This window comes from Felis catus, chromosome F1, assembly GCF_018350175.1.
Source record: "Felis catus isolate Fca126 chromosome F1, F.catus_Fca126_mat1.0, whole genome shotgun sequence".
Taxonomy (NCBI): domain Eukaryota; kingdom Metazoa; phylum Chordata; class Mammalia; order Carnivora; family Felidae; genus Felis; species Felis catus.
The window spans coordinates 39,108,326-39,120,672 of NC_058384.1; the positions used below are offsets into that span (position 1 = coordinate 39,108,326).

General features: G+C 39.4%; 1 protein-coding gene and 1 long non-coding RNA gene across 6 annotated transcripts in view; one reads left to right on the top strand and one right to left on the bottom strand.

The window, feature by feature from the left end:
- Positions 1 to 424: 424 nt before the first annotated feature.
- ZNF281 (zinc finger protein 281) lies at positions 425 to 9,775 on the bottom strand. 4 transcript variants are annotated; one of them, XM_023247447.2, is made up of 5 exons: positions 9,664 to 9,775; positions 7,260 to 7,301; positions 6,227 to 6,275; positions 5,510 to 5,918; positions 425 to 5,283 (listed from the first exon to the last, which is right to left on the bottom strand). In XM_023247447.2, exons 2-5 carry the CDS (start codon positions 7,277 to 7,279, stop codon positions 2,576 to 2,578), a joined length of 3,186 nt encoding a protein of 1,061 aa, XP_023103215.1. In that variant the 5' UTR covers positions 7,280 to 7,301; positions 9,664 to 9,775; the 3' UTR covers positions 425 to 2,575. The 4 variants fall into 4 exon arrangements, with proteins under 4 accessions (XP_023103215.1, XP_006942906.2, XP_023103216.1 ...); XM_006942844.4 differs by lacking the exon at positions 5,510 to 5,918 and having other exon boundaries at positions 425 to 5,287; positions 9,664 to 9,759; XM_023247448.2 differs by lacking the exons at positions 6,227 to 6,275; positions 7,260 to 7,301; positions 9,664 to 9,775 and having other exon boundaries at positions 425 to 5,287; positions 5,510 to 5,649.
- Positions 9,776 to 9,797: 22 nt separating this feature from the next.
- LOC109495690 overlaps positions 9,798 to 12,347 on the top strand; it is a 42,519-nt gene continuing 39,969 nt past the window's right edge. Inside the window, exon 1 of one of the 2 annotated variants that reach the window (XR_006591632.1) lies at positions 9,798 to 10,149. This is a non-coding gene — a long non-coding RNA (uncharacterized LOC109495690). The remainder of the gene's footprint in view (positions 10,150 to 12,347) is intronic. The other variant, XR_002151298.3, reaches the window with a different exon arrangement.

Consider the following 12,347-nt stretch of genomic DNA (forward strand, 5'->3'; position numbering starts at 1 on the left):
ACTAATAGTTTTGCTACTAAAAATGCTCAAGGCCCTTTTTGTGTCCTACTGTTATTACAACCTTTTTGAGGCAAAAAAGATGCATCTAAAACCAAAAGATATTGGAATCTGATTTTAAGTGAGGCCTCAATAGTCTCTCTGATGTAATACTTAGGATACGTAACCCAATTTCAACAAAGCATGTTCTAATTTACATATTAACTTTCTACCCTTCCATATAGTGCACCTCAAACACAAAATGCTCAACCAGTTTTCAAATAAAATAAACCTAGAAACATGAAATACTTAAGTTAAAAAAAAAACAATAGAAATACAAGTCTCTAAACTGCAAGTTATACCACTGATGTGAATATTTTAGAAAATGTAGTTCATGAAAAAAACTGAAAAATGTTACTGGATATTAAGTGATATCTCCTTTCTTCAATTTTGTGATTAACAGGTCTTTTATTGGTAGTAAACTAGAGCAAACAATCAGAATAATACATATGCAGTATTCAGTACACACAATAAAAGTTAAAGAAATTCAAAACCTGTATAAAACAAACACTGGAGAAAAATCATACAGCTTAAGAGATACAGTGGTAAAGGTCCTCTCCATCCTTTGATTACAGCTTGTACTCTGTACCCAATAGAACTTACCGCACTTACCAAAATAAGAAATACAGACGTTTTAGTATTGATGTATTTAAGAGGATTAAACACATTTTCTAAGAATCTTGCAATGACAAATAGGTGACCCTTTAGCTGGTAAGCAGACTTAAGGGAGGAAAGTGGGGAAAGGAAATTAACTAATATTTTGTAACCATTTTTAATAATTTCTTATTTTCCAAACACTGCTTTCATAACAGAAGTGTTTTACACTTGCACAATATTAATTACTTTATTATACATGGAAGCCTGTGGTAGGCTGATTACACAATAAGACTGCAAACAACCAGTGGTACTTTTCTGACGTCAGAAGAGTACATAAGACTGAAACATCACCAAAAGTACATAAAAAACTCATCAGCATAAACATCAAAGTACATTAAAAAATATAATCAGGAAAAAAATACAATTGCTAAAAAGTGGTTTAGAGCAAAGCCACTGTCTTATCAGTAGCTTCAAATGGCAATTAGCGTTCATAGCAAGTTTTGATGACTTTACAAGACCCCTGTACAATACTGACTAATGCACCCTTTTAAAATGTACATTAAAGGCTGCAATTTCACAAAGAGGTTCTGATGTCACTACTAAATGCAGACACTTATTCCTCACATTAGCTAGGTCACCAGTTGGAATTACAACCTTATTAACAGTATCTGTAGCTCAGACTAGGTGGGGCTTTATTATACATGGAAATCTCTATGGTTGTTTTTTTTTTTTTTTTAAAAGATGGGGGGTTGTTTATCCTATTATTTAGTATTTGAATGCCACAAAGGCATATAAAATGCCTAATGAGTTACCTAATGGAATGTAAATCATTCTAAAATTGAAACTGTCCAGAGAGAAGAGGGAACAAGGCAGGCTCAGAACTTTAAGAAAGAGGGTAAGTCAAGAAAAGAACAAAAAAACAGAAGTGTGGGTGACACGTAATAACACAGACAAGAAAACGATGCTTTAAGCCATGTATAATAAATAATGCATACCCCAAATTTCAAAAAATTATGTAATTCCAACTTGGGTTCTAATACTGGATCCAACCAACCACTTGGGTGTCAACACTGTGCCAGATATCATAACTCCTAATGGAACTACAGCCCTGTTACAGTTGGGATAAGGAGAGGGTGCTATTTTTTCTTCTTCTTTTATTAAAGCTATCATTCCAGGCTTTGATCAAAGATCCAAGAATATTTGTTCTACCAGGCTGGAATGAATGGTTTGGAAGTTCAGAGTACATTTAAAAGCTGCAACAAAACATAGGTAGCCAACATCTCAGAATTTTGGATCAGCCTAGATGGAGACAGCAATTTGAAATGTTTTCGATCCCTTACTTAAAATGATGAAATGTATATCAGCCCAGATAGAGCAATTTGAAATGTTTTCGATCCCTTACTTAAATGATAAAATGTATTATCATACTATCTGTAAATTGGATATTCCATTACAGTGATAACGTACAGAATCCCCATGCGTTATTACACTTTCCTGAGAGTAAAGCAATTAGAATAACCTTAATCCTAGCAACAAAGTTTTTTTTTTTTTTGTGGGTTTTTTTTGTCTTTTTTGTAGGTTTTTTTTTGTTTTTGTTTTTGTTTTTTTTTTTTTGCTTTTTTTGTTTTTTTTTTTTTTGTATTTTTGTGGGTTTTTTGCATTTAAAACTTTTGGGCTATTCCCTGACAATCTATACATGTAAATTTGATTGCTAAACATTGTCACTTTGAATGTCAAACTATTTTTAATCTATTGATTTTGATTAAAAATCATAATACAAACAGAGCTAAAATCACACTAACAAAATAAACTAAATATGAAAAGTTGCATTGAAAGGGCATTACATTATTCTTAATAGGATCGTGTAGAAACATTCCAATGGCAGTGTTCTCAAAATAAAACAAAATTACATTAGACCTCCAGCCTGGTCACTTTGGGGACCTTACCTGTAACTTTGGCTGGTGGGTGTCTTTACTCTCGTACTACATGGCTCACTTACATCAGACATCATATTTGTATACCCTGAGAAATCTGACACTGAAGTCCTTACTCTATGGTCCACTTCTCCATTAGAGTTAGTGATGAAGGTCATTGGCACCCTGCTGCCCGACTTAAACTGAGAACCAAACGCTTGTGCAAAGTTCTCAATCTGGTACGTTGTTCTAGGCTCTATGTCTTTCTGAGGATCTATCTGGCTAGCTAACTCCTGAGATGGAATCTGAAAGCTTGTTGAGGACTCTAAATTTTTCTGTTGTTCCTTCTGGCTAGTCAATTTCTGAGATGAGGACTGGAAGGCTGATGAAGTCTCTAAATTCTTCTGAGAATCTATCAGATCATCCAGCTCCTGGGAAGGTGTCAACTGCTGATGTGTAGCATCCAAAGCAGATAAATAAAGACCTGGTTGAGATCCAAACAACATCCCAAAAGGAGGCTTTGGCAATGAAGATGGCAACACTGAGGTAACAGATTGGCCGAAACCACACTCCAAAGGAGATGTAGTGTATATTTGTTTTTCTGGAAATAAAGTGTGGTTGTGGAGAGGTGAAGACAAACTGACAAACTGGAAACCGTGTCCAAGAGTAAAACCTGCATTAGTGGATTTTTCAAAAGCCTGTTGGAGGTATTTGGAGTATTCTTGCAACATGCTTGCCTTATCACTTGAAGATGTTTGGGTGCCTGGGCTCAAATTTTCTTCTTGAACCAACTCTGAGTGTTCTCCTGAGGTGTGTAAATCCACTCGTGGTTCCGTTATGTTGAAAGGATCCTCTTTCTGGCTTTCTGATTTGTTGGAGTATTGATCCAAAATACTTTGTAAAACCTCATCAGGAATTCCAGACTTGTCATGACAAGACTTAATTTCAGCATTTAGAGCTGAGGAGTCAATAAGGGACAATGGAGTCTCATTGTCCAAAACACTGACACCTGCAGACTGAATGACGGACTGTTGGGAGACCATGTGTCCTACATTTATAGAAAAGGCACTGTTGCTGCTGGCAGTTGGTAAATATCTTCTTTTCTTTGAAAACTGCATGGCATCATCATAATTACTACTTATTTGACCTTGTTTACCACTGGTACTTTGGAGAAGACTAATAGTCTCCACACTATTATTCGAAACTATGCCAAGTGAGCCACCTGGTTTCCCAGACAAGGACTTCTGTCCAATGATGTCTGGTAATGGTGACACAAAATTAAGGTAGCTTTTCTCTGTATTCTTTCTGCTTCCTTTCTTAAAGATCAGTTTTGGCACCCTTTTCTGCAGTTCATCAATACCAGTGCCAATTATGCCTCCACTGGAAGACACAGTAGGCATTTCTACTGAGTAACTCTGCATGTTTATATTATTTGAAATTTGTGATTCACTTGTTTTACCAGTCTTATGTTCCTTATTTTCAACAGCTATACTTTTTGACTTCGTTTTTCTCCTTGAAGAACTTGTATTTCCCTGAGACAACACAGCCAGATTACCCATACTGCTATGGGCTGATGACCCAGGTTCTGCACCAGCGGCTCCTTTAGCTATGGCTTCACCACATGTGCGCCTGTGCTTCAACAGTCTATCAGTCCTTGAAAAATACTGTTGGCAAGTGTCACATTTATATGGCTTTTCTCCACTATGCGTCCTCTTGTGTCTCTCCATATGGTACTTCTGAATAAACTTCATGCTGCACTGATCACATCCAAATGGCTTCTCTCTACTATGAATTTTCTCATGTCTCTGTAGTAGGTATTTCTGAATGAAACCCATACTACACTGGCTGCACTGGAAAGGTCGTTCTCCAGTATGAATGAGGACATGTCTCCGCAGGTGATAGGAGCTTCTGAAAGCAGCACTACAGTGATCACAGATATGAGGTTTCTGACTTGGGGAGAGGATGGCACCTTCTCCATCTCCAACCAAAGAAGGTTTGGAAGATGCACTTGGCTTCCTCTTGGCTTTGATTCCCTGAGATTCTGGCTTTGGCCTCTTTGCCTTTTTGACATTAGTGTCCTGCTTTGGCTCCTCACTGCCATGGTGGTCATCAGTCCTGCTACTGCTGCTGAGCAATACGTCACGGTGGTGCTGGGCTGGTTGCTGCTGGGCATGCTGGTGGAGAATACTGAGGTCCTGGATGACGCCGTGGCTCCCCCCATCCCCGCCTCCTAGGCCAGGAGATCTCTCCTCAGCCCCAGCGAACAGCCCCCCATAGTGGTGGTGGTGATGGTGGTGGTGGGACTGCTGCTCCTCAGGATCTGCGGGTTTCTCCTGTTTGATGCTAACCAAAGACTGCAAGAATCCCCAGGAGGTCCTCTGCGAGGGGAAGGCCGCGGCTGACGCCGCCGGCTCCTTCTTGAAAGTCATGTCCGGGGCTGGCGGAGGGGGGGGCTCAGCGGCCGGGGCTGCGGAGGTAGAGGAGGATAACACGCACTGCGGGGGAGGGGCGGCCGACCCCGCCGGCCGGGTGAAGCTGGTGACCGGGGGAAGCCGGTGGTTGAACATAACCATACCCTGGGGAAAGGTGGGTTCCATCTCTGCCCTCCTGCTGCTGCCGCTGCCGCCGCTGCCGCCGCCGCTACTACCACCGCCGCCGGAGCCGCTACCACCGCTACTGCCGGTACCACCGCCGCCACTCAGGAACCCACTGCCGATTTTCATACCCCGAAGGAGGCCTGGCTGAGGAGAGGAGGAGGAAGAGGGAAGAGGGAGGAAAGGGGGTGGAACCGGGCCCCGGGCCGGGACCACCGCAGCGCCCAGGACCCCGCCGCGCCGCCGCCCAGACCGCAACGCGCCCAGCACTAATTCCCAGCCCGGTCGCCTCCGGCACCGGCACACATGGTCCTGGGACTCTTCCCTGGGCCTCGCCCTCTCCCTCTCAGACCCACCGGCAACACTTACGGGTACCGCCGCCGCCGCAGCCGCCGTCGCCTCCAGTTAATAAAAATAACGCCGTCCTCTCCACAATGGAATTAAAAGCCTCCCCTGTACTGCGCAGCCGCGGCGCGGTGTCTGCTGGGAACTCTTCAACCCAGCCAGAGGGGAGCTCTGCGGAGCCACGGCGCCTGCGCTGCAGCTTCCGCCCGGTCTGCCTGTCAATCACTGGGGCGGTTGGGCGGAGGGGAGGCCCAGGGCTCGAGGGGCGGGGATTTGGGTCCCCTGTAGAAAGAGGCTTCCAGGCGAACGGGCGTGATTGGTGGGCTGCACTGACGGAGTTGGACGTGGGTGAGGGCTTCTGGGGGAGGACGCTCAGGGGGTGGAACCCAAGGGGCGGAATTACGCGGGACCTTACTGCGGCGTGGCTCGGGGGCTGCAGAGAAAGAGGCTGGCAAGATGGGGGAAACTGAGGACTGAATGTTGGGGCTTTTTCTAGCTTACAATTTGTAGTCTAGGTATTGAATCACAATCCAAACCCAGAAATGGGTCACTTAGGGCACTTTTGGTTCTGCCTAAAAGCAGTAAACTTCAAATGCCCAACATTTATTAAAACAGATTTCTTCCGTTATCCCTCTTAGGTTGGAAATGTTTTAATAGTGGGCGTGTACCTTTGCATTTATAGGAGGAGCCTGCTTTGAAACCGTTGCAAAAAAAAAAAAAGTTGTTTTACTGCCAACCTACCTGAAGGCTACTGAAGAAGGAAACCGCGTGTAATCCGGGTGCTGCAGCCCTGTAAAACACGCCCACACTCATACTTCATCATCATCAGATGTTATTTAAATACCCACATACCTTTTCTGTCTGGCTAATGACTCTGTTTGCAATGTTACAATGTTGCCTTGCCCCTTATGTTACTTATTTAGGAAAAACTGACTACCAGGCCCTTCTAAGACGTGAACTAGGATTCACTCTGCCCTCCCCCAGTATAGACTGCTGAGAAACGCATGCAAAATTACAATTTTTTTCTTGAGGGAAAATTACAAAGTAAAATCTTGAAATCAGAGACTAACAAATACCACACAAGTCTCTACTCAGTGGCTAGTGTACACAAAGCACTCACTTTCATATTAGACGTGCCAAAATCTAAACCAGCTACTTGCCTAACAAAGCCTATATAAATCACAATTTTTTTCATAAAACGACTAGAACCATCACAATAATTCGTTTACATAGTATATTTTCTTCGTGAAATTTCAAGTCCATTTTTTCACAATATTTCTAACTAAATAACTGCTCATAACTAAATAGTAAATGACTTCTCTGAGAAACTTCACCATTGAAACCATAAGATTATTCATTATTCTTTATGGGCCTCTCTGAACCTGTGCAGAAACTTAAAAGGTAATATTTAATGAACATTTGGTGGTAAGAAATATTATTCTAATTCCATGAAGTTACCTATAAGCATTCTGCCACTTAAATTGTAAAACCTGAATACCGTCAAGGATAGCTAAGTGTTAAAAGAAAGACTGAAAATTCCAAAACTTAAGGCAGTAGTAAAATATTAGTCAATGCCTGTGAGAAATGAGGCTGTCCCTTTATTCAGGGCGTCAGTGTTTAATGGTAAGCTGGGATGCATATAAGCTAGTCCAAGCATGAAGGGCAGTAGGACACTCATATGAAAAGCCAACTTTGTTCCTCAGTTATCAAGATAAGAAACCTGTCATTTCTCTCATTCACTCTGTCAGCCTTGAGATACTCCAAGCAGACTTACCTCTGTGTTGTATACCCCATATATCAGGAAGATGAAGAGACCCTGTAAAATAAAATGGAGGGAAAAAGCTGTTAACGCTAATCATTTCAGCAGTAGAAATACCTGAAATAAACTTTCCTGGGAACAGACAAAAGAAGACACACTTCATCAAGGTCAATTTATTTTTCTATTTTTCAACATTAGAAGCTGTACCTTGAGCATTTATAAGGTAACATACCAGCACATCACTTACAGTGGTTGTGCTACGCAATTCTTCATAAATAGAAAATAAAAATACATTCCTGGTACATAGAATATTAATTATAAAAATCAAAATGCCAGTCTCTGAAAGATAGCTAGGTAATGAAAAAATTAAACTCAGAAAATGTCATCAAAGTAATCAATAGCACTCAGCATCAATATTTCTAAACACTGTTTTAGACTACGGAAAATGGAATATATTGGTTAAAGTCTTCACAGGAGTAAAAAAAAATTTTTTTAATGAAAAGAGCTAAAAGGATAAACTTAGGGTAATAAATAGTTTCTAAACAATATTTAAAACTCCAGTTCAGGTTAAGATAAAATTTCACATTATCACTTGTAAAACTACATACATTTTTATTGTAAACTTTTTATAAAGAAGTTTCAAAGATCTGTTTATTAGTCCTTAGTTTTAGAAAATACTTAATTGTAAAATATAAAATGGATCTCACTCTTAAATCTAAAATATTAAATTTTTTAAGAAAATAAAACTGATGTAGTTTAAACTTATTAGAGAAAATAGCAAGAAATTTTCCATGTATTTTGGCTTTGCAGGGGAAAGAAAAAATCTGTATTATCCTATTCTTGTTAGGTATGAGTAAACCAAATATGAGATAGATGCCTGGACTAAAGTCTGGAAATGGTTCAAATAGTTAAGAAATGTGACATTTCAAAAGGAAAATATTACAGGAATATTTTAATATTTGTTTTATATCTGCATACTTAACATCTTACAGATAACGGGAACAATCCTATAATAAAGAGATTGAATAAAACAGAACTAGGTTTTGCTCATTAGTTTCTTCTGTAACATATTTTATTTTTTAAGAACAATTTTACTTTCTTTATTATTTTCTTATGTAATCTTTACACCAACATGGGGCTCAAACTCACAACCCTTGAGATCAGGAGTTGCATGCAATACTGACTGAGCCAGGTGCCCCTCATCATTTTACTTTAGTATGGTATGTTCATTACAAGTAGTCTTACAAGTTTTCAATACTACTCTCTATATAGTATCAGAAACAAACTTTCATTACATGTATTTGTATTAGGAAGAAAGGTTGACAAAGAGTTTTGAACAACCAAAAATGTCTACTGGGTCATTGACTTTTAAAAATTCAAGTACAGTGAGAGTTTCTTCACTGTGTATACATCACGTCCCATAGCTCAATATCAATACTCAAATCCATCCAAGTAGCCTTTCTCAAGATCTACATAGTGTGAATTCAAGCGTCTTAGATGATACTCATTTTATAGGCTACTTGTTTGCCTATATTCTAGATAATTCAAGAAAAAAGTTCTCTGACTTATGACAAAACTATACAATAATTAATAGTGCTCCTTCCTTTCATAATTGCTAATTCTTTATTTCATATTGTGTTATGTAGATATAAAATTAAGAGTAGGTCACTCAAATCACTACTATGTATGAGACAGGAGTATTTTGCTTTGTGCAGTACCTAAGTTCTTCACCACAATGCCTTGTGTATGGAACAATAGGCACTGTGATTTCTATATGTTAAGAAATTCATCTGTTGGGGTGCCTGGGTGGCTCAGTCAGTTAAGCAGCTGACTTCAGCTCAGGTCATGATCTCATGGTTTGTGGGTTTGAGCCCCGTATCGGGCTTTCTGCCATCAGCCAGGAGCTCGCTTCAGAGCTTCTGTCCCCCTCTCTCTCTGCCCCTTCCGTATGCTCTCTCTCAAAAATAAATAAACATTAAAAAATGCACAAAAAAAGAAATTCGGCTGTTATCTATATATTTTGAGACATCTATAGAAGAGCCCTTCTATGATGTGTATAATCACTGCTGTAATTTATCTATTTTGTAAATTCAATTTTCTCTAAAAGAAAAGAAAATTTCAAAAATCACATTTATTCTCCATGTCTTGGTAAAGTAAAGAGGATATGGAGTATGTTCTAATATTTTTATTTACTCTATTTCCATGTTACTTGTTATACATTTTAAGTTCTCACATATTTAACTCTTTAAAGTAATATAAAATGATCCACAACAAAAGTCTGCCTTTTGAAAAAAAGATTTAGACTGAAAAACTGTTTTAAATAAAGGCAGCTTCAGTCTCAGAAGTTTTTTTCTCTTTCTCCTTTCTCTTCAACAGATGCACACTTAAAAAGCATGGTAAGCAATCCCCAAATTATTACTTCAAAGATCCTGAAAAAGCCTGAGACTTGAAATCACTCCAAGGAATCTCTGCTTTTTTCTCTCTTGGGTTGTCTACCTGATGTCACCACAACCAGCTGAAAAGTAAAACATTAATAATCATCATCATCATCATAATAACAACAATAATAATAAATTGTGTGTTTTATACATGGTGCCTTTTTTCCCCACTGATTTTACCAACTATTGACAGTTGTGATAATTTAGATCTAACTCTACAGAACTTCATAAGCCCTTCACTACTGGTTAAACATCTCATTTTCTCTTTTTTTCCCAAGGGAAGAATCAAAACAGAAATAGCTAAACATAAAAATCTTAAGCCATAACTAGGAGCCACTTTTAAATCCCCGCAGGGAGAATACCTTTAAGAACAGCTGGAAGGAACCAACTGCCAAATTTCAACTGGCACTGAGACTTCTGAGCTCCTTCAACCAACATTCTGTCCCACCAAAGAGTGAACACTGTAGGTATGCCTTATTTCTGAAACGAATGATCCTTCATGTCTGTTGGGGAGTTTCTGCTATTCCACCCATAGACCTATCCATTCAAAATATATATGGAGTATTAATCTATAATGGAACCAATTTCTCAATGTTTCAATCACAGTAAAAATAACAGTAATTGGACAGGAAACATCCCAAGCGTAGCTGGATTCCTATAGCATGTGTATATATTATGGGCAGGAGCCAGGACCAGGGAAAGAACACAAGGGTATTACGTCTGATGCTGTACAGGAGTTAAAAATAGAAACTTACAGGAAAGAAGGGGGGAAATCATGCTATATTATTTTATTTTCATTTATGTATGAAACATTAAAAACTGAGGCAGCTTTGTAAATATCTTCATTGTCCTAGAAGTTCATTGAACAACGTCGGCAGATAGATTCAATGGCTGACATCTAGTCTGTTATTTTTATATTGATTGTTCTGTACTTTCGTAGTGCACTTCATGACTGCTACAAAATCAATCTTTTCTGTGGTAATGTATTCTTTCCTGGCGATACAAAGAACAGGAAGGTGCCACTATACACAGTACATTGCCCACTCAGGAATCAGAAGAATATTAACAATGCTAATATATGTATAGCTCTCTCAAAGTACTTTCATTTGCATAATTCCATTTGTTCCTCACTACAATACTGCAAAGTAGGCAGCATGAGTGTTATTAGCTTTTTTTTTACATATGACGATTTTGAGGCTTGCTCAAAATGCCACCGTGCTGACAAGTGGGCAGAGGCAAGGATTAGTTTCTGACTCCTCATCTAATGTGCTTTCACATACAACTGCCTTAAATAGACACCTTCGTAACTCTGAAATCACCAGCTTCAAGGTAATACAATTGGTGAGCTCTTTAAAAGCTGAGGTTTTTTGAAAGCATATTATAGTTTGATTAGAACTGTAGAAGGTCAGGGACTCAGTATCCAGTAATAGAGCTGCTTAGACTAGTGCTCCACAGTGTAAGATGGCCTAGCAAATACAACAGGAAATACGCTTTGCAACAGTGGTTCCTAGTTGCTATGCACCAGGTTCTGTCTTTCGTGCTTCCTTACAAGTTCTCATTCAATGATGTATACTTGCTAGTTGCTGGGAAACATATCTTTTCCCATCAAAACGTTGCTAGGTAACCATATAGTCAAATATCCTTTATCATTATCATCATTTACTGACCTTCTTTGAATGTATGGTGCTATGCTGTGTGCTTTTATTTATTTACAAACCATGCTCCAACCTAGTTTCTATAAACAATTCCTGTTTGGGGGACGAAATCCCATGGAAACAAAAGCATTAGTGTGCAAGGATATGTGTATTTGCTTGTTGCAACACTGTGTGTAGTGGTAAAGAACTGGAAACAACCTGACTGCCCTTCAACACAGGATTGGCTGAGTCAATCGTGGTCTCTTCAGCCCTTAAGATACTAGGCAGCTGAAAGAATGAGTTAGAGCTATGTTTATTAGCCTGGAGTAATTTCATGAATTGTTAAAGGAGAAGAGCAAGAGGAAAAGACACGTGTGTTATATCGTCTCTGTTTTGTAAAACAAATGACGAAACCTCCCTTCCTCCTCCCCGAATACAACTGATTCAACAGGAGAACAGGGTGGAAAGGTGCACACCAAACTGTTGTCACTGGTTTTCCTAGTGGAAAAGACGTGAGGGAGAGGAAGCAAGTCAGAAACATGTTAGAAGCACACTAGAAAAACATGTATGACCTTATCAAAGGAGGTGGAATGTACAATTCTATGGAGGATATTAAATATAAATATAGAAAAGAGAATCTGCACGTGGATAAGGAGCTAAAGATAAGATGGACAAATAAAATACTGATTTGATTTGGGGTAAGATTGGGGTTTTTTCTTGACTCCTATTATTTTTTTAAAGCTTTTATTTTTTTTAATTTTTTTTTTCTTTCAACGTTTTTATTTATTTTTTTTGGGACAGAGAGAGACAGAGCGTGAACGGGGGAGGGGCAGAGAGAGAGGGAGACACAGAATCGGAAATAGGCTCCAGGCTCCGAGCCATCAGCCCAGAGCCTGACGCGGGGCTCGAACTCACGGACCGCGAGATAGTGACCTGGCTGAAGTCGGACGCTTAACCGACTGCGCCACCCAGGCGCCCCTAAAGCTTTTATTTTTAAGTAATCTCTACACTCAAAGTGGGGCTCGAACTCA